We start from the raw sequence: 20328 nt of genomic DNA, 5'->3' as shown, positions 1-20328 counted from the left end.
TCTGTAAACAGGGTTACATTTCCTTTGCACCATACCTCAGCTGTATGTTGTTATTTAAATCCCAGAATGTCCCCTCACTAGAATGAGAGAATTGCCTGGGATTGCATCAGCACTGAAAACCCCCAGTCTCAACGTCAACAGTGAAGAGGCGACTCCGTGATGCTGGCCTTCTAGGCAGAGTTGCAAATAAAAAGCCATATCTCAGACGGTCCAATAAAAAGAAAAGATTAACATGGGCAAAAGAACACAGACACTGGACAGAGGAACTCTGCCTAGAAGGCCAGCATCCCGGAGTCGCCTCTTCACTGTTGACGTTGAGACTGGGGTTTTCGCAGGTAGTATTTAATGAAGCTGCCAGTTGAGGACTTGTGAGGTGTCTGTTTCTCAAACTAAACCCTCTTGCTCAGTTGAATCCTACAGACGAAGAACCATATATGTGACAATTTTTCCATTTTAAGATAATCAGTTATTTTTATATTAGTTGTGTGTACCACATTAGGTGTTTTATGGTTGACAAATAATTCACCATACTCATACTTTCCAACAACAATTGATATTTTTTTGTTATTTCAAAAAATACTTTTTTTATTGCCGTTTTAATTTTTAGAATGTGGAAGAACAGTATATCTCCAGTGATGATTTCAGTTTGTGGAAGAACAGTATATGTGACATTTTGCATGACACTTGTAAGATGTCCTTTTTTAACACCTGATATGTTTTCAGTACTTTCAAGTACAGATGCCCTTCATGTAAGTACACAGGTTAAATGCAATATGTAGTTAATTCATTTGTATGGAGGTTCATTTAAAGGTGGTCTATCAATTTTAGCACTGATGACTTTTCTTAAAAGTTGAGTAATGAAATCTTAGTCTCATATAAAATGAAGCCCTCAATGTGAACATAGCATAGAATAACTACACAAATAGAATACAATTAAATTAATTCAATCAAAAGAAGCACAACTTGTACTTATCAAATATGGATCAATGTGATGTGCCAATATGCATGTCCATTATGCAGGTCCCTAAGGTCAATATCACAAAACGTTCAGAAAACCATTCTCTTTGCGTTTAACACTATGATCAGCAATTAACTTTTGAATTGCGTTAAACCCATGCTAAAGGCAAGAAATGTCCTTCTGTACTGAGGTGACAGCAGTAAATAAGTATTAACTACTTAGAGTTAATGCTAAATGTGGTGACAGAGAGATGTACTGTATATTGTAATGAATAAAAAAAGGGAATCATTAGGATATTTTATTGTTAGAACAACATATTGCATGTTAATGGGATGTTAGTAAACTATTCTCTGTGCAATACCTGTGACTTTTAACCACCTCACTGAGGTGATCTGTAGTCCAGCTGGTCGCTTGAGGACAGAATCTGGAAGGTGCCTGAAGTCTTCACATTGCATCCTTATCACCTTGAATGGTTTTGCTGGTTGTGCTTCAAGTTTCATCTTTGAAACATCATCAGGTGTATGAAGGTCTGACTCCTTGCAGCTGTTCTCGATGGTGGCAAAAGATCGATCACAAGGAAGAAAAGAATAACCAGAGACCATGAACTTCTGCTCAACTTGGGTAAAGTAACCCATAGAGACGAGCATCGACATCAGATTGAGCATCCGCCAGTTGTTATTCTGCCCACAGCATCTGTCACTGAAGATGATCAACTTGCGCACCTCTGGTTTGGTGAGTGGTGTGAATTTTGTCTTCACCCACTTCAATATGCAGCTTGCTACCTCAATGGACCCTCGGTGTGCAATCCCCTCATGCCAAACACACATGTATGCAGGATCTTCTTTTCCAAGTTCCTGGATGCAAAGGTTAACATTTGACAGCTGCCGCTGGTAGTAGACATTGGAGTGGGTCAGATTAGGGGTGTACATCACCCCCTGTAGATCCACAGAAATGACATGGCAGTCAGCATTGGCTTTAGCCCACTCAGTGTCACTTTGAAGCTGTGTGTAGGCCTTTTCGGCTTTTCGATGGTGCAACTCACTTTCAACTGCAATCTTCCTCTTCTCCTCTTCAGATGTTGCTGCTGACATCTTAGTGAAGAATGCGTCACATTTGCCACAGGTGTCACTCCTGAGTTGGCCGAAATTGAGAGACTGCTGTTTGAAAATGTCCCTATAAACCCAGAATTTTGCAGATGATGTGATATTCTTCTCTTTGTAGATCATATACATTTATTTATAGTAAAACATATACTGTAGCACATTCAGGGTATTGCTTGATCAGGACCCCCATCTTTCACACACTCCCAACCTATACACAGAATGAGTTTGTATTGCACCATTGTGTAACACTGCACTTTTAGAGTTAACGTTAATGTACGTATCATTACTGTCAAAGTGAAACTATGCAAGTGTTCAATATAGCTATTATAATAATAGGAGTTTTGTCCTATTTCTAACCTGTTCTAAGCCGGAGAGAATCAACGCTTGTTGTTTCTCGTATGGGACAGTGTAGAAACTGTTGAACAGATGCAGCTTGCGCTCATCAGTCAACTTTCCACAATCCTTTCTGCACGTCGTGGAACACGCTCTTCCCTGCAGGATACAGTGTAACGTTACATATAACTAGCTAGCTACTGTAGCCATGTCGAATCATCTGGTGGATGGAGAAAAAGTAGCTAGCTATGTTTCTTCTATAACCTGTTATGGCTAGGGGGCAGTATTTTCACGGCTGGATAAAAAACGTACCCGATTTAATCTGGTTACTACTCCTGCCCAGTAACTAGAATATGCATATAATTATTGGCTTTGGATAGAAAACACTCCAAAGTTTCTAAAACTGTTTGAATGGTGTCTGTGAGTATAACAGAACTCAAATGGCAGGTCAAAACCTGAGAGATTCCTTTACAGGAAGTGGCCTGTCTGACCATTTCTTGAACTTCTTTGCCATCTCTATCTTTTACAAAGGATCTCTGCTCTAACGTGACACTTCCTACGTCTTCCATGGGCGCTCAGAGCCTGGGAAAAACCTGAATGTCGTCATCCCAGCCCCAGGCTGAAACACATTATCGCCTTTCTCAAGTGGCCGATCAAGGGACTGTGGGTTTAGGCGCGTGCCCTGGCTGCCCCCGTCTATGTGATTTTTTTCCTCTGTTTGCCGAAAAGGAGATTCCCGGTCGGAATATTATCGCTTTTTTACGAGATAAATTGCATAAAAATTGATTTTAAACAGCGGTTGACATGCTTCGAAGTACGGTAATGGAATATTTAGAATTTTTTTGTCACGAATTGCGCCATGCGTGTGACCCTGATTTACCATTTCGGATAGTTTCTGGGACGCACGAACAAAACGCCGCTATTCGGATATAACGATGGATTATTTTGGACCAAAACAACATTTGTTATTGAAGTAGCAGTCCTGGGAGTGCATTCTGATGAAGACAACAAAGGTAATAACATTTTTGTTATAGTAAATCTGATTTTGGTGAAGGCTAAACTTGCCGGGTGTCTAAATAGCTAGCCCGTGATGGCTGGGCTATGTACTTAGAATATTGCAAAATGTGCTTTCACCAAAAAGCTATTTTAAAATCGGACATATCGAGTGCATAGAGGAGTTCTGTATCTATAATTCTTAAAATAATTGTTATGCTTTTTGTGAACGTTTATCGTGAGTAATTTAGTAAATTGTTAGCAAATTCCCCGGAAGTTTGCGGGGGGTATGCTAGTTCTGAACGTCACATGCTAATGTAAAAAGCTGTTTTTTGATATAAATATGAACTTGATTGAACAAAACATGCATGTATTGTATAACATAATGTCCTAGGTGTGTCATCTGATGAAGATCAAAGGTTAGTGCTGCATTTAGCTGTCTTCTGGGTTTTTGTGACATTATATGCTAGCTTGAAAAATGGGTGTCTGATTATTTCTGGCTGGGTACTCTGCTGACATAATCTAATGTTTTGCTTTCGCTGTGAAGCCTTTTGAAATCGGACAGTGTGGTTAGATAAAGGAGAGTCTTGTCTTTAAAATGCTGTGAAATAGTCATATGTTTGAAAAATTGAAGTTTTTGTATTTTTGAGGAATTTGTAATTCGCGCCACGCCTATCATTGGATATTGGAGCAGGTGTTCCGCTAGCGGAACGTCTAGATGTAAGAGGATAATCTAGCAATAACATTTGTAACGATAATGTATAAGTTAGTAGCTAACGAACTTTAGCTAATATGTTTTCTCTATAGTTACAAATTAGACAACCCAGAACATACATGTTAGTTACTGTACTCTATAGCTAGCTAGCTTGATTGTTTGATATACGGTTCTTCCACATACCTCTTTTGGACAGCTTTTCCCAGTTTCTTCTTGACCCTTACGATTTGTATAGGGTTTTTCCCGCATCCCGTAAGATCTTCCTACGCCTGTCTTTCCATTCTTTTAGTTTTGTTTTACGTTTCTTTCCCACATTTCAGCGATTTTCATCAGCAACAGAAAAGTTGTGCGCTTGTCCGTCCATTTTGAGTGGTGCACATAAATGGTTATTCCACGAGAACCTATCTTTAAATTTAAAATGATTGTTAATTAGCGCGTGGAAAGCTTGTGAAACCGGTTCACTATAGAAAAAGGGTGTCCAATAATGATTTTTCATGTATATCTCTTTTTTTTTTAAATGTCACATATACGGTTCTTCGTCTGTAGGATTCAGTTGTGCACCGGGGCCTCCCACTCATCTTTCTATTCTGGTTAGAGCCAGCTTGCGCTGTTCTGTGAAGGGAGTAGTACGCAGCGTTGTACGAGATCTTCAGTTTCTTGCCAATTTATCACATGGAATTGCCTTCATTTCTCAGAACAAGAACAGACTGACAAGTTTCTGGTCACGTTGAGCCTGCTATCGAACTCACAAATGCTGATGCTCCAGACACTCAACTAGTCTAAAGAAGGACAGTTTTATTGCTTCTTTAATCATTACAACAGTTTTCGGCTGTGCTAACATAATTGCAAAAGGGTTTTCTAATGATCAATTAGGCTTTTAAAATAATACACTTGGATTAGCTAACACAACGTGCCATTGGAACACAGGAGTGATGGTTGTTGATAATGGGCCTCTGTACGCCTATGTAGATATTCCATAAACAAATCTGCCGTTTCCAGCTACAATAGTCATTTACAACATCAACAATGTCTACACTGTATTTCTGATCAATTTTATGTTGTTTTAACAGACAAAAATGTACTTTTCTTTCAGAAACAAGGACATTTCTAAGTGACCCCAAACTTTGAATAGTAGTGTAAATATTAGGATGAGGAATTATGGAATATCATTGCTCAGTGATTCGCTTAATACAGAAGTTGTAAGATGACTCAAAATAAAAAAAATGTAACTAGGCAAGTCAGTTAACCTCTTGGGGCTATGTGGGAAGCTAGCGTGCCACCCGTGGTGCACCCTATCAACAGCAGGTGCATTTCAAGAGCGGCAAATTTGAAACCAAATAAATGTCAAAATTCAAATTTTTCAAACATACAACTATCTTACACCCTTTGAAAGATAAACATCTCCTTAATCTAAGCACGTTGTCCGATTTCAAAAAGGTTTTACGGCGAAAGCATAAAGTTAGATTATGTTAGGAGAGTACATTGACAATAGCTGTGTGTAATGTTTTGTCAATTCAAAGACAGGCGTCACCAAAACCATAAAACCAGCTAAAATTATGCACTAACCTTTGACAATCTCCATCAGATGACACTCCTTAGGACATTATGTTAGACAATACATGCATTTTTAGTTCTATCAAGTTCATATTTATATCCAAAAACAGCGTTTTACTATGGCGTTGATGTTCAGGAAATCGTTTCCCTCCAATAACCGGCAGTCAAGTCAGCACAACAAATTAAATAATTAATATTAGAAAACATTGGTAAAATATTATATTGTCATTTAAAGAATTATAGATTTACATCTCTTGAACGCAATCGACTTGCCAGATTTAAAAATAACCTTACTGGGAAATCACACTTTGCAATAATCTGAGCACTGCGCCCAGAAAAATACGCTTTGCGATACAGACGAACGGCCATGTTGGAGAGATCTAAAATCGAAAATACTATGTAAATAATCCATTACCTTTGATTCTCTTCATCAGATGTCACTTCCAGGAATCCCAGGTCCATAACAAATGTAGTTTTGTTCAAAAAAGCTCATCATTTATGTCCAAAAAGCTCCGTGTTGATAGCACATGATCTAAGCCCGCCGGACTTCACTTCATGAACGAGGGGAAAAAATATATTTACGTTCGTTCAAACATGTCAAACGTTGTATAGCATAAATCATTAGTGCCTTTTTTAACCTGTTAGGGCTAGGGGGCAGCATTGACACGGCTGGATAAAAAACATACCCGATTTAATCTGGTTACCACTCCTACTCAGTAACTAGAATATGCATATACTTATTACATATGGATAGAAAACACCCTACATTTTCTAAAACTGTTTGAATGGTGTCTGTGAGTATAACAGAACTCAAATGGCAGGTCAAAACCTGAGAGATTCCTTTACAGGAAGTGGCCTGTCTGACCATTTGTTGAACTTCTTTTCCATCTCTATCATTTACTAAGGATCTCTGCTCTAACGTGACACTTCCCACGTCGTCCATAGGCGCTCAGAGCCCGGGAAAAAACAGAATGTCGTCATTCCAGCCCCAGGCTGAAACACATTATCGCCTTTCTCAAGTGGCCCATCAAGAGACACTAGCTTATGCGCGTGACCCCGACCGCCCCCGCCTTTGGGATTTTTTCCTCTGTTTGCCGAAAAGGAGATTCCCTGTCGGAATATTATCGCTTTTCTACGAGAAAAATGTCGTAAAAATTGATTTTAAACAGCGATTGACATGCTTCGAAGTACGGTAATGGAATACTTAGAATTTTATTGTCACGAATTGCGCCAAGCGCGTGACACTTCTTTACTATTTCGGATAGTGTCTGGAACGCACGAACAAAACGCCGCTATTCGGATATAACGATGGATTATTTTGGACCAAACCAACATTTGTTATTGAAGTAGCTGTCCTGGGTGTGTATTCTGACGAAGACAACAAAAGGTAATGACATTTTTATAATAGTAAATATGATTATGGTGAGTGCTAAACTTGCCGGGTGTCTAAATAGCGAGCCCGTGATGCCTGGGCTATGTACTTAGAATATTGCAAAATGTGCTTTCACCAAAAAGCTATTTTAAAATCGGACATATCGAGTGCATAGAGGAGGTCTGTATCTATAATTCTTAAAATAATTGTTATGCTTTTTGTGAACGTTTATCGTGAGTAATTTAGTAAAATGTTAGCGAATTCCCCGGAAGTTTGCGGGGGGTATGCTAGTTCTGAACGTCACATGCTAATGTAAAAAGCTGGTTTTTGATATAAATATGAACTTGATTGAACAAAACATGCATGTATTGTATAACATAATGTCCTAGGGTTGTCATCTGATGAAGATCATCAAAGGTGAGTGCTGCATTTAGCTGTCTTCTGGGTTTTGGTGACATTATATGCTGGCTTGAAAAATGGGTGTCTGATTATTTCTGGCTTGGTACTCTGCTGACATAATCTAATGTTTTGCTTTCGTTGTAAAGCCTTTTTGAAATCGGACAGTGTGGTTAGATTAACGAGAGTCTTATCTTTAAATGGCTGTAAAATAGTCAAATGTTTGAGAAATTGAAGTAATAGGATTTTTAAGGTTTTGAAAATCGCGCCACAGGATAGCCGTGGCTGTTACGTAGGTGGGACGAATTCGTTCCGCCTAGCCTAGAGAGGTTAACCAGAGCATGAATAATATTCAAGGTGGACGAATGCATTCTCTTTTAAAACGTATTGGAACGAGGGTACCCAACATGACCTCGCGCGCCAGAGTCTAATCGGCCATCACCGTTCCAAGGCTCTTGTTCGGTCAGATCTCACAGTAGAAGACTCAAAACACTTTGTAAAGGCTGGTGACATCTAGTGGAAGCAATAGGAAGTGCCAAAAGATTAATAAGCCCCTGTGTGTTTCAATGGCATAGGCTTAAAGGTAATTCAACACATCAGGTATCCACTTCCTGTCAGAATCTGTCTCAGGGTTTTGCCTGCCAAATGAGTTCTGTTATACTCACAGACACCATTCAAACAGTTTTAGAAACTTTAGGGTGTTTTCTATCCATATATAATAAGTATATGCATATTCTAGTTACTGGGTAGGATTAGTAACCAGATTAAATCGGGTACGTTTTTTTATCCAGCCGTGAAAATACTGCCCCCTAGCCCCAACAGGTTAACCAGCATGGCTACAACAGCATTCTGCGGCAATACGCCATCCCATCTGGTTTGCGCTTGAGATGGTTTGGGATGAGTTGGACTGCAGAGTGAAGGAAAAGCAGCCAACAAGTGTTCAGCATATGTGGGAACTCCTTCAAGACTTTTGGAAAAGCACTCCAGGTGAAGCTAGTTGAGAGAATGCCAAGAGTGTGCAAAGCTGTCATCAAGGCAAAGGGTGGCTACTTTCAAGAATCTAAAATCTAAAATATATTTAGATTTGTTTAACACTTCACTGGGTACTACATGATTCCATATGTGTCATTTTCTTCACTACTATTCTACTATGTAGAAAATAGTAAAAATAAAGAAAAACCCTTGAATGAGTAGGTGTGTCCAAACCTTTGACAATTGCTGTATATCAAAAATGTCCCTAAATGCCATTTTTGAGCTTAAATAATTAAACAAAATGAAGCAAAAATTAACCATAGCACTAAAGTTTCCCTGAAGGACAAGGATTAAGATAGAATAAAATCTTCAAGTTATGTTTTGGGGTCTCATTTTTATTCAAATTCACAATATCTGTGAAAAATATAATTTTGGGAATGTTTACATATTCGTGAAACTTACATTCTTTCAAATAATGAATGTTCAAAGAATTTGAATGATTCAGATTACCATTTTATTTCACATCAATAGGCAAACTGTCAAGTGAAAGAAGGTAAACTTTTGAAAATATTGATTTCAGATATGATATCCAAATGAAAGTTTAACACATCTTATTGTACAAATAAGACGTATGGTCGGTATGTAGGATGCCTTCAACAGATCTTCACTTTTTAGAAATGGGAATGTATGCCATTTGCCTCATTGCTGATGAAAAGATTCACTGCATGGTCATGGATGTCTGTTCCTTTCGTTGTCCTTCTGCAGAACACAATGGCAATGGTAAGACTAGTAAAACAATCAACATGATTCATAACCTTTATGCTAAAAAACAAAGGCCCCTGATGTTTTGAGCACAACACCTATGAAGTAAGACGGGGGAATAATGGGGCGTTAAGAACAATCCATATCAAATATATAAATGTCACCTGTACATTTATAAATTGAGCTCAGTACACATTTTTTCAAACCAAAAACAATTATTGTCATTTACCTTATAGCTCTCTATGCATCTCCAATGTTGAGTTTCCCATGGACTGTTGACCATCCTCAAAATCGGTCACTTGGATTGGAATAGCGATCTCCTGATGATATACTGTCAACTGATGTAATGACAAAAACATACTGTTAGAATAGCACCAAAAACAGCTAGAAACACTTTATAATAAAGGTCATGAGCAAGCATTAAAAAAAAAATAGTAAGCATGTATTTTGTATTACAATTAGGGCAGCACAATATTGGCAACAAATCGAATTGCAATTTTTTGGACCAAATATTGCAATTTTACTTGGGATTATATACTGAACAAAATATTAACGCAACATGCAACAATTCCAAACATTTGACTGAGTTACAGGTCAAATGAGGAAATCAGTCAATTGAAATAGATTCATTAGGCCTTAATACAGATTACATCTAGACGTTCCGCTAGCGGAACACCTGCTCCAATATCCAATGATAGGCGTGGCGCGAATTACAAATTCCTCAAAAATACAAAAACTTCAATTTTTCAAACATATGACTATTTCACAGCATTTTAAAGATAAGACTCTCCTTTATCTAACCACACTGTCCGATTTCAAAAAGGCTTTACAACGAAAGCAAAACATTAGATTATGTCAGCAGAGTACCAAGCCAGAAATAATCAGACACCCATTTTTCAAGCTAGCATATAATGTCACAAAAACCCAGAAGACAGCTAAATGCAGCACTAACCTTTGATGATCTTCATCAGATGACAACCCTAGGACATTATGTTATACAATACATGCATGTTTTGTTCAATCAAGTTCATATTTATATCAAAAACCAGCTTTTTACATTAGCATGTGACGTTCAGAACTAGCATACCCCCCGCAAACTTCCGGCGAATTCACTAAGAATTTACTAAATTACTCACGATAAACGTTCACAAAAAGCATAACAATTATTTTAAGAATTATAGATACAGAACTCCTCTATGCACTCGATATGTCCGATTTTAAAATAGCTTTTTGGTGAAAGCACATTTTGCAATATTCTAAGTACATAGCCCAGGCATCACGGGCTAGCTATTTAGACACCCGGCAAGTTTAGCACTCACCAATATCAGGTTTACTATTATAAAAGTTTGATTACCTTTTGTTGTCTTCGTCAGAATGCACTCCCAGGACTGCTACTTCAATAACAAATGTTGGTTTGGTCCAAAATAATCCATCGTTATATCCGAATAGCGGCGTTTTGTTCGTGCGTCCCAGACACTATCTGAAATGTTAAATCAGGGTCGTGCGCATGGCGCAATTCGTGACAAAAAAATTCTAAATATTCCATTACCGTACTTCGAAGCATGTCAACCGCTGTTTAAAATCCATTTTTATGCCATTTTTCTCGTAAAAAAGCGATAATATTCCGACCGGGAATCTCCTTTTACCTAAACAGAGGAAAGTAAACAAAGCTTTCGGTCGACGCGGGCACGAGCCTGAGTCTCACAGTACTGTAACCAGCCACTACCCAAACGCGCTACTTTTTTTCAGCCAGAGCCTGCAAAGCCACGATTCAGCTTTTTGCCGCCTTCTGAGACCCTATGGCAGCCGTAGGAAGTGTCACGGGACAGCTAAGATCCTCACTCTTCAATAAACAGAGACAAGAAGAACGACACCTTGTCAGACAGGCCACTTCCTGCCTGAAACCTTGTCAGGTTTTTGCCTGCCAAATGAGTTCTGTTATACTCACAGACACCATTCAAACAGTTTTAGAAACTTTAGGGTGTTTTCTATCCATATGTAATAAGTATATGCATATTCTAGTTACTGGGTAGGAGTGGTAACCAGATTAAATCGGGTACGTTTTTTATCCAGCCGTGAAAATACTGCCCCCTAGCCATAACAGGTTAAAAACATGGGCCTCACAATGGGCCTCTGGATCTCGTCACGGTATTTTTGTGCATTCAAATTGCTATTGACAAAATGTAATTGTGTTCATTGTCTGTAGTTTATGCCTGCCCATACCATAATCGCACCGCCACCATGAGGCACTCTGTTCACAATGAAAATTTGGCAGACATCAGCAAATGGCTCACCCACACGATTCCATACACATTATCTGCGGTTGTGAGGCCGGTTGGATGTACTGCCAAATTCTCTAAAACAACATTGGAGGCGGTTAATGGTAGAGCAATTAACATTCAATTCTCTAGCAAAAGCTCTGGGGACATTCCTGCAGTCAGCATGCCAATTGCACGCTCCATAAGCTACGGACAACAAACACAATTGGATTTTATCGATAGCAATTTGAATCCACCAAAATACCGTGATGTGATCCTGAGGCCCATTGTGAGGACAATTTTTTATGGTATCTGTGACCAAAACTTGAAATATCTGTGGCATTTTGTTTCCACAGATATAAAACTTCACATTTTAGAGTGGCCTTTATTTGTACCCAGCACAAGGTTAATCTGTGTAATGATCATGCTGTTTAATATATATATTTTTTCAAATATAGGACTATGTCATATCGTTTTATAGATACACCTCTCCTGAATCGAACCACGTTGTCCGATTTCAAAAAGGCTTTACAGCAAAAGCAAAACATTAGATTATGTTAGAGGAGTATATCGTAAAAGTAGCCACATAGCCATTTTCCGACCAACCACATGCATCACAAATAACCAAAAAACAGCTAAATGCAGCACTAACCGTTTACAAACTTCATCAGATGACACTCCTAGGACATCATGTTGCACAATACATGCATTCTTTTGTTCGATAAAGTTCATATTTATATATAAAAACAGCATTTTACATCGGCGTGTAACGTTGACTAACTATTTTCCCTCAAATGCATCCGGTGAAACAGTGCTACAATTTACTAAATTACTATTCGAAAACATTTTTAAAATGTAATATTGTCATTCTAAGATTTATAGATGAATATCTCTTGAAAGCACCTGTAATGCCAGATTTAAAAATAACTTTACTGGGTAATCACACTTTGCGATAAAAAGGGATGCGATACTCAGAAAATAGGCTAGTTATACAGGTCAGCGCCATCTTGGAACAATCGCATATCAAATCTAGTCTTCTATACAATTGTCAATAATCCCTTACCTTTGGTTGTCTTCATCAGAAAGCACTTCCAGAAATCCCAGGTCTACAACAAATGTATTTTCGTTCGAAAAAATGACTCCTTTATGTTCCAATAGCTTGTTCTTGTTAGCGCGTCTGAAGGCTGCTCCAAAACTTCCGTCGTGCGCGGGACAGCTCTTTCGGAAAAATGCATTTTTTTTTCATTTAGGTTCGTTCAAACATGTCAAACGTTGTATAACATAAATCTTTAGGGCCTTTTTCAACCAGAGCTCCAATAAGATTCAAGGGGGATGATTGCATTGTCTTTCAAAACGTTTCGAAAGGGGAGGGTAGCCAGGGGCGCCGGCGTCATAATGGTGATGGCCCTCCTCGTGTGACCAATTTCAACAGCGTCTCATTCATTCAGTTTTCACAGTAGGAGACTCAAATCACTTTGTAAAGACTGGGGACATCTAGTGGAAGCAATAGGAAGTGCTCAATGAACCATTGCTCACTGTGTGAATTACAGGCAAAGTGGTGAAGTTGAGTCCGCAATTCAGAATTCCACATCCTGTTACGATCGGTCTCAGGGTTTTGACTGCCATATGAGTTCTGTTATACTCACAGACACCATTCAAACAGTTTTAGAAACTTTAGGGTGTTTTCTATCCACAAGTATTAATTATATGCATATCCTAGCTTCTGAGTTTGAGTAGGAGGCCGTTTAAAATGGGCATGAATTTTTTTCAAAAATCACTGGAGCACCCCCTATCCTAGGCGACCGTCAAGAGGTTAACCTCTTACATCTAGACGTTCCGCTAGCGGAACACCTGCTCCAATATCCAATGATGGGCGTGGCGCGAAATACAAATTCCTCTAAAATCCGAAAACTTCCATTTTTCAAACATATGACTATTTTACAGCATTTTAAAGACAAGACTCTCGTTAATCTAACCACACTGTCCGATTTCAAAAAGGCTTTACAGCGAAAGCAAAACATTAGATTATGTCAGCAGAGTACCCAGCCAAAAATAATCAGACACCCATTTTTCAAGCTAGCATATAATGTCACAAAAACCCAGAAGACAGCTAAATGCAGCACTAACCTTTGATGATCTTCATCAGATGAAACACCTAGGACATTATGTTATACAATACATGCATGTTTTGTTCAATCAAGTTCATATTTATATCAAAAAACAGCTTTTTACATTAGCATGTGACGTTCAGAACTAGCATACCCCCCGCAAACTTCCGGGGAATTTGCTAACAATTTACTAAATTACTCACGATAAATGTTCACAAAAAGCATAACAATTATTTTAAGAATTATAGATACAGAACTCCTCTATGCACTCGATATGTCCGATTTTAAAATAGCTTTTTGGTGAAAGCACATTTTGCAATATTCTAAGTACATAGCCCAGCCATCACGGGCTAGCTATTTAGACACCCGGCAAGTTTAGCCTTCACCAAAATCAGATTTACTATAAGAAAAATGTTATTACCTTTCCTGTTCTTCGTCAGAATGCACTCCCAGGACTTCTACTTCAATAACAAATGTTGGTTTGGTCCCAAATAATCCATCGTTATATCCAAATAGCGCCGTTTGTTTGTGCGTTCTAGACACTATCCGAAATGGTAAATCAGGGTCGTGCGCATGACGCATTTCGTGACAAAAAAATTCTAAATATTCCATTACTGTACTTCGAAGCATGTCAACCGCTGTTTAAAATCAATTTTTATGCAATTTATCTCGTAAAAAAGCGATAATATTCCGACCGGGAATCTGCTTTTAGGTAAATAGAGGGAAAAACAGAAATACGGGGGCGGCCACTGCACACGCCTAAGCCCTTTGTCCTCTGATAGACCACTTAGCAAAAGCGCTCGTGTGTTTCAGCCAGGGCTTTGAATTACGTCATTCAGCTTTTTCCCGGGCTCTGAGCGCCCATGGAAGCCGTAGGAAGTGTCACGTAACAGCAGAGATCCTTTGTAATGGATAGAGATGACAAAGAAGGCCAAGAAATGGTCAGACAGGGTACTTCCTGTACAGAATCTTCTCAGGTTTTGGCCTGCCAAATGAGTTCTGTTATACTCACAGACACCATTCAAACAGTTTTAGAAACTTTGGAGTGTTTTCTATCCAAAGCCAATAATTATATGCATATTCTAGTTTCTGGGCAGGAGTAATAATCTGATTAAATCGGGTACGTTTTTTATCCAGCCGTGAAAATACTGCCCCCTAGCCATAACAGGTTAAACTACTGCAATGCTCTACTTTCCAGCTACCCGGATAAAGTACTAAATAAACTTCAGGCTAGGGCTGATTTCAAGGTTTTATTGCTAACCTACAAAGGATTACATGAGCTTGCTCCTACCTATCTTTCCGATTTGGTCCTGCCGTACATACCTACATGTTTGCTACAGTCACAAGACGCAGGCCTCCTTACTGTCCCTAGAATTTCTAAACAAACAGCTGGAGGCAGGGCTTTCTCCTGTTGAACAACATTTTTATGGAATGGTCTGCCTATCCATGTGAGAGACGCAGACTCGGTCTCGACCTTTAAAGAAAAAAATAAGCAAACACGTTTGGTGTTCACCTAAAGGCATGTGGGAGACTCCAAAAACATATGAAAGAAGGTACTCTGGTCAGATGAGACTCAAATGTAGCTTTTTCTCCATCAAGGAAAATGCTATGTCTGGCGCAAACCTAACATCTCTCATCACCCCAAGAAAACCCCATGCTGTGGGGATGCTTTTCATCGGCAGGGACAGGGAAACTGGTCAGAATTGAAGGAATGATGGATGGCGCTAAATTCAGGGAAATTCTTGAGGGAACCCTGTTTCAGTCTTCAAGAAATTTGAAACTGCGAGGGAGGCTCACCTTCCAGCAATACAATGACCCTAAGCGTACTGCTAAAGCAACACTCAAGTAGTTTAAGGGTAAACATTTAACCTTTCTAGCGCAGGCGTTCAGCTAGCGACCCACCTCGACAACATCCGGTGAAATTGCAGAGCGCCAAATTTAAAATACAGAAATAGTCATAATAAACATTCATAAAAAATACAAGTGTTATACATCGGCTTAAAGATTAACTTCTTGTTAATCCAGCCGCTTTGTCAGATTTCAAAAAGGCTTTATGGCGAAAGCATACCATGCGATTATCTGAGGACAACGCCCCGCTTACAAAAGCATACAAACATTTTACAACCAAGTAAAGGAATCACAAAAGTCAGAAATAGCCATAAAATGCATCACTTACCTTTGAAGATCGTCATATGGTTGCAGTCACAAAAGTCCCAGCTACACAATAAATGTTTGTTTTGTTCATTAAAGTCCCTCTTTATATCCCAAAACCTCTGTTTTGTTGGCGTGTTTTGTTCAGTAATCCACTGGCTCAAAGGCGGTCAAAACATGCAGACGAATACATCCTAATAGTACCGGTAAAGTTCGTAGAAACATGTCAAACGATGTTTATAATTAATCCTCAGGTTGTCAATTGTCTAAATAATTGATTATATTTCAACCGGACAATAGCATATTCAATAGAAAGGAAAAACAACGAAGGGCCAGCTCTGCATTCTTCCTCAGTCCACTGACAGAAAGGTCTCATTCTACTTCATTTTTTAGATAACAAGCCTGAAACAATGTCTAAAGACTGTTGACATCTAGTGGAAGCCATAGGAACTGCAATCTGGGTCCTAACCCATTAGATACTCTATAGGCATTCAATTGAAAATACCCACGTCAAAGAAATCCCACTTCCTGGATGGATTTTCCTCAGGTTTTCGCCTGCCATATCAGTTCTGTTATACTCACAGACATTATTTTAACAGTTTTGGAAACTTTAGAGTGTTTTCTATCCAAATATAATCAAATTATATGCATATCCTAGCTTCTGGGCCTGAGTAACAGTCAGTTTACTTTGGGCACGCTTCTCATCCAGATGTCGAAATACTGCCCCCAAGCCTTAAGAATTTTTAAATGTCTTGGAATGGCCTAGTCAAAGCCCAGACCTCAATCCAATTGAGAATCTGTGGTATGACTTAAAGATTGCTGTACACCAGTGCAACCCATCCAACTTGAAGGAGCTGGAGCAGTTTTGCCTAGAAGAATGGGCAGAAATCCCAGTGGCTAGATGTGCCAAGCTGATAGAGACATACCCCAAGAGACTTGCAGTTGTAATTGCTGCAAAAGGTGGGTCTACAAAGTATTGACTTTGGGGGGTGAATAGTTATGCACGCTCAAGTTTTCTTAAAAAAAAATCTTATTTCTTGTTTGTTTCACAATAAAAAATATTTAGCATCTTCAAAGTGGTAAGCATGTTGTGTAAATCAAATGATACAATCCCCCAAAAATCTATTTTAATTCTAGGTTGTAAGGCAACAAAATAGGAAAACTGCCAAGGGGGTGAATACTTTCGCAAGCCACTGTAATAATATAAAAAACATGTGGATTTTATATTAAGAAGCAAAGTGGTAAGCTTGTTTGGAAAAATCTGTTGACTGTATGCTGTTGTTTGGTCCATGCATGCAGAGTGAATCTCGAGCACGAGGAACTATCTGCTTGAGTGACTGTGTGGGGTTTGGTGTGTGGGATTGGGATTGGGAAGCGGCCAAAAGACGAGCAATAAATCAAAAGAAAAAAGAATTGTTACAGAAGGGGCGTTTTAAAATATCGCAGCCTCTTCCTATATGGATATTGAGCATGTAACAATTGTATTAATTGTGCAGCCCTTATTACAATGAATAACAATTACAATTACAATTAAATGTTTAACATTTATAACAATTCATAAAGAATTTATAAACGTATAATGGCTTATAGAAAAACATAACATTTTATAAAGTGAGTCTTAGAAATGATTACTATGGATAAAAAACAGATTTATAACCAATGTATTAATAGCTTAGTGTGTTACCCACATCAGGGAGCTTGATCTTCATAGCAATGCTGCCTGCTGTTGCTGCAACAACTGATGCAGAAACTTCATGTTTGGCATTTGTGTCATGTTTCTGGTAAAACCCCAAAAGGAATGCCATGCCTGGAATGTACTTCTCAATACTAAAGGAGAAAGAGATAATGTAGTTATTTTAGTTATTTAACTTTTATTTAAGCAGGGGGAAATCCCATTGAGACCAATGTATATTTTACAAGGGAGACCTGCATTACAAAAGCAGCAAGTAGTTAGTGACACGATACATCAATCAAGGCGGGAGCACAGCAAACACAAAAATACAAAAACACAAAACAAAAAAACATGCACATTACTCTGAACTGCCCAAAAGGGCACTAATGCATCAAAGTGTAGGGTATTTTAAAATCTGTTCCATGTGTGGTGTGTAAAAACAATCTAAATCTGTAGTAACAGAAGGAATTTGAAGAGTTCCCATACCCGCTCACAGCAATGGCTATCTCGTACTTCTGTAAATTAGCAATGACATAAGGTAACACGGGAGTTTTTGCATAAGAGTTTTATAAATTAACAGGATGCCATGTTCAGATCTACGCATTGCCAATAATGGCCAGCTCACTTTCTGACCCGGAGAATGGCGCAGCATTGCATAGCAGATGTTTTATGGTCTCTTGACCAACTAACTTTTGTATATAATGTTTCCGCCATCGTTTCCTATGACCGGAAAGAGGTTCTGGACATCAGAACAGCGATCACTAACCTCGATTTAGATGAAGATTTCTACTTCAACAAGTCAGAGAAGCTGGACATACTGCTCACCCCGGACCAGGCCCTAATCCCAGAACATGGGAGGGGACTGAGCTCCCGTGTTGAGGGTCAGTGTGGCTGATGTTTTGTTGCCTAGCCTCACCACCTGGGAGCGACCCGTCAGGAAATCCAGGATCCAGTTACAGAGGGAGGTGTTCAGTCCCAGGGACCTTAGCTTAGTGTTGAGGTTGGAGGACACAATGGTGTTGGACGCTGATCTGTAGTCAATGAAGAGCATTCTCACGTAGGTGTTCCTTTTGTCTAAGTGGGAAAGGGCAGTATGAAGTGCAATAGAAATTGCATCATCTGTGGATCTGTTGGGGCGGTATGCGATATGGAGTGGGTCCAGGGTGTCTGGGATGATGTGTTGATGTGAGCCATGACAGAGCATTTCAGGGCAACAGATGTGAATGGCATGGGGCGATATTCATTTAGACAGGTTACCTTGGTGTTCCTGGGCATAGGGACTATGGTGGTCTGTTTGAAACATGTAGATATTGCAGAGTGGGTCAGGGAGAAGTTGAAAATGACTGTGAAGACACTTGCCAGCTGGTCAGCACGTTTTTTATTTTTTATTTCACCTTTATTTAACCAGGTAAGCTAGTTGAGAACAAGTTCTCATTTACAATTGTGACCTGGCCAAGATAAAGAAAAGCAGTGCAACAGAAACCACAACACAGAGTTACACATGGAATAAACAAGCGTACAGTCAATAACACAATATTAAAAAAAGAAAGTCTATATACAGTGTGTGCAAATGGCATGAGGAGGTAAGGAAATAAATAGGCCATAGTAGCAAAGTAATTACAATTTAGCAGATTAATGCTGGAGTGATTGATGAGCAGATGATGGTGTGTAAGTAGTGATACTGGTGTGCAAAAGAGCAGCAAAGTAAATAAAAGCAATATGGGGATGAGGTAAGTAGATTGAGTGGGCAATTTACAGATGGACTATGTACAGCTGCAGCGATCGGTTAGCTGCTCAGATAGCTGATGTTTAAAGTTAGTGATGGAAATGTAAGTCTCCAGCTTCAGCAATTTTTGCAATTCGTTCCAGTCACTGGCAGCAGAGAACTGGAAGGAAAGGCGGCCGAAATAGGTTTTGACTTTGGGGATGACCAGTGAGATTTACCTGCTGGAGCGCGTGCTACGGGTGGGTGTTGTTATCGTGACCAGTGAGCTGAGATAAGGCGGAGCTTTACCAAGCATAGACTTATAGATGACCTGGAGCCAGTTGGTCTGGCAACAAATATGTAGCGAGGGCCAGCTGACTAGAGCATAAAGGTCGCAGTGGTGGGTGGTATAAGGCGCTTTGGTAAGAAAACGGATGGCAATGTGATAGACTGCATCCAATTTGTTGAGTAGAGTATTGGAAGCTATTTTGTAGATGACATCGCCGAAGTCGAGGATAGGTAGGATAGTCAGTTTTACTTGGGTAAGTTTGGCAGCGAGAGTGAAGGAGGCTTTGTTGCGAAATAACATGCTGATTCTAGATTTGATTTTGGATTGAAGATTACATTTACATTTACGTCATTTAGCAGACGCTCTTATCCAGAGCGACATACAAATTGGTGCATTCACCTTATGATATCCAGTGGAAAAACAACTTTACAATAGTGCATCTATATCTTTTTGGGGGGGAGGGTGGGGGGGGGTGGGTTAGAAGGATTACTTAATCCTATTCCAGGTATTCCTTAACCTGTTGGGGCTAGGGGGCAGTATTTGCACGGCTGGATAAAAAAATGTACCCGATTTAATCTGGTTACTAATCCTACCCAGTAACTAGAATATGCATATACTTATTATATATGGATAGAAAACACTCTAAAGTTTCTAAAACTGTTTGAATGGTGTCTGTGAGTATAACAGAACTCATTTGGCAGGCAAAACCCTGAGACATTTTCTTACAGGAAGTGGATACCTGATGTGTTGTATTACCTTTAAACCTATGCCATTGAAAAACACAGGGGCTGAGGAATATTTTGGCACTTCCTATTGCTTCCACTAGATGTCACCAGCCTTTACAAAGTGTTTTGAGTCTTCTGGAGGGAGATCTGACCGAACAAGAGCCATGGAACGATGATGGCCCATTAGACACCTGGCGCGCGAGTTCATGTTGGGTACCCTCGTTCCAATACGTTATAAAAGAGAATGCATTCGTCCACCTTG

The 20328-nt window shown here is 39.3% G+C and overlaps 1 protein-coding gene across 1 annotated transcript in view; it reads right to left on the bottom strand.

The window, feature by feature from the left end:
* Positions 1-9388: 9388 nt before the first annotated feature.
* The window catches only part of vtg3 (vitellogenin 3, phosvitinless), a 46810-nt gene continuing 35870 nt past the window's right edge, over positions 9389-20328 (bottom strand). The window contains exons 26-27 of the mRNA XM_014215683.3: positions 17364-17502; positions 9389-9496 (exon numbers count right to left, since the gene is read on the bottom strand). Of these exons, the coding sequence (XP_014071158.3) occupies positions 9389-9496; positions 17364-17502 (247 nt within the window). The remainder of the gene's footprint in view (positions 9497-17363; positions 17503-20328) is intronic.

The sequence above is a fragment of the Salmo salar genome, chromosome 10, assembly GCF_965601325.2.
Source record: "Salmo salar chromosome 10, fSalSal1, whole genome shotgun sequence".
In the NCBI taxonomy this organism is placed as follows: Eukaryota; Metazoa; Chordata; class Actinopteri; order Salmoniformes; family Salmonidae; genus Salmo; species Salmo salar.
This window is presented reverse-complemented; position numbering and strand designations above follow the sequence as displayed.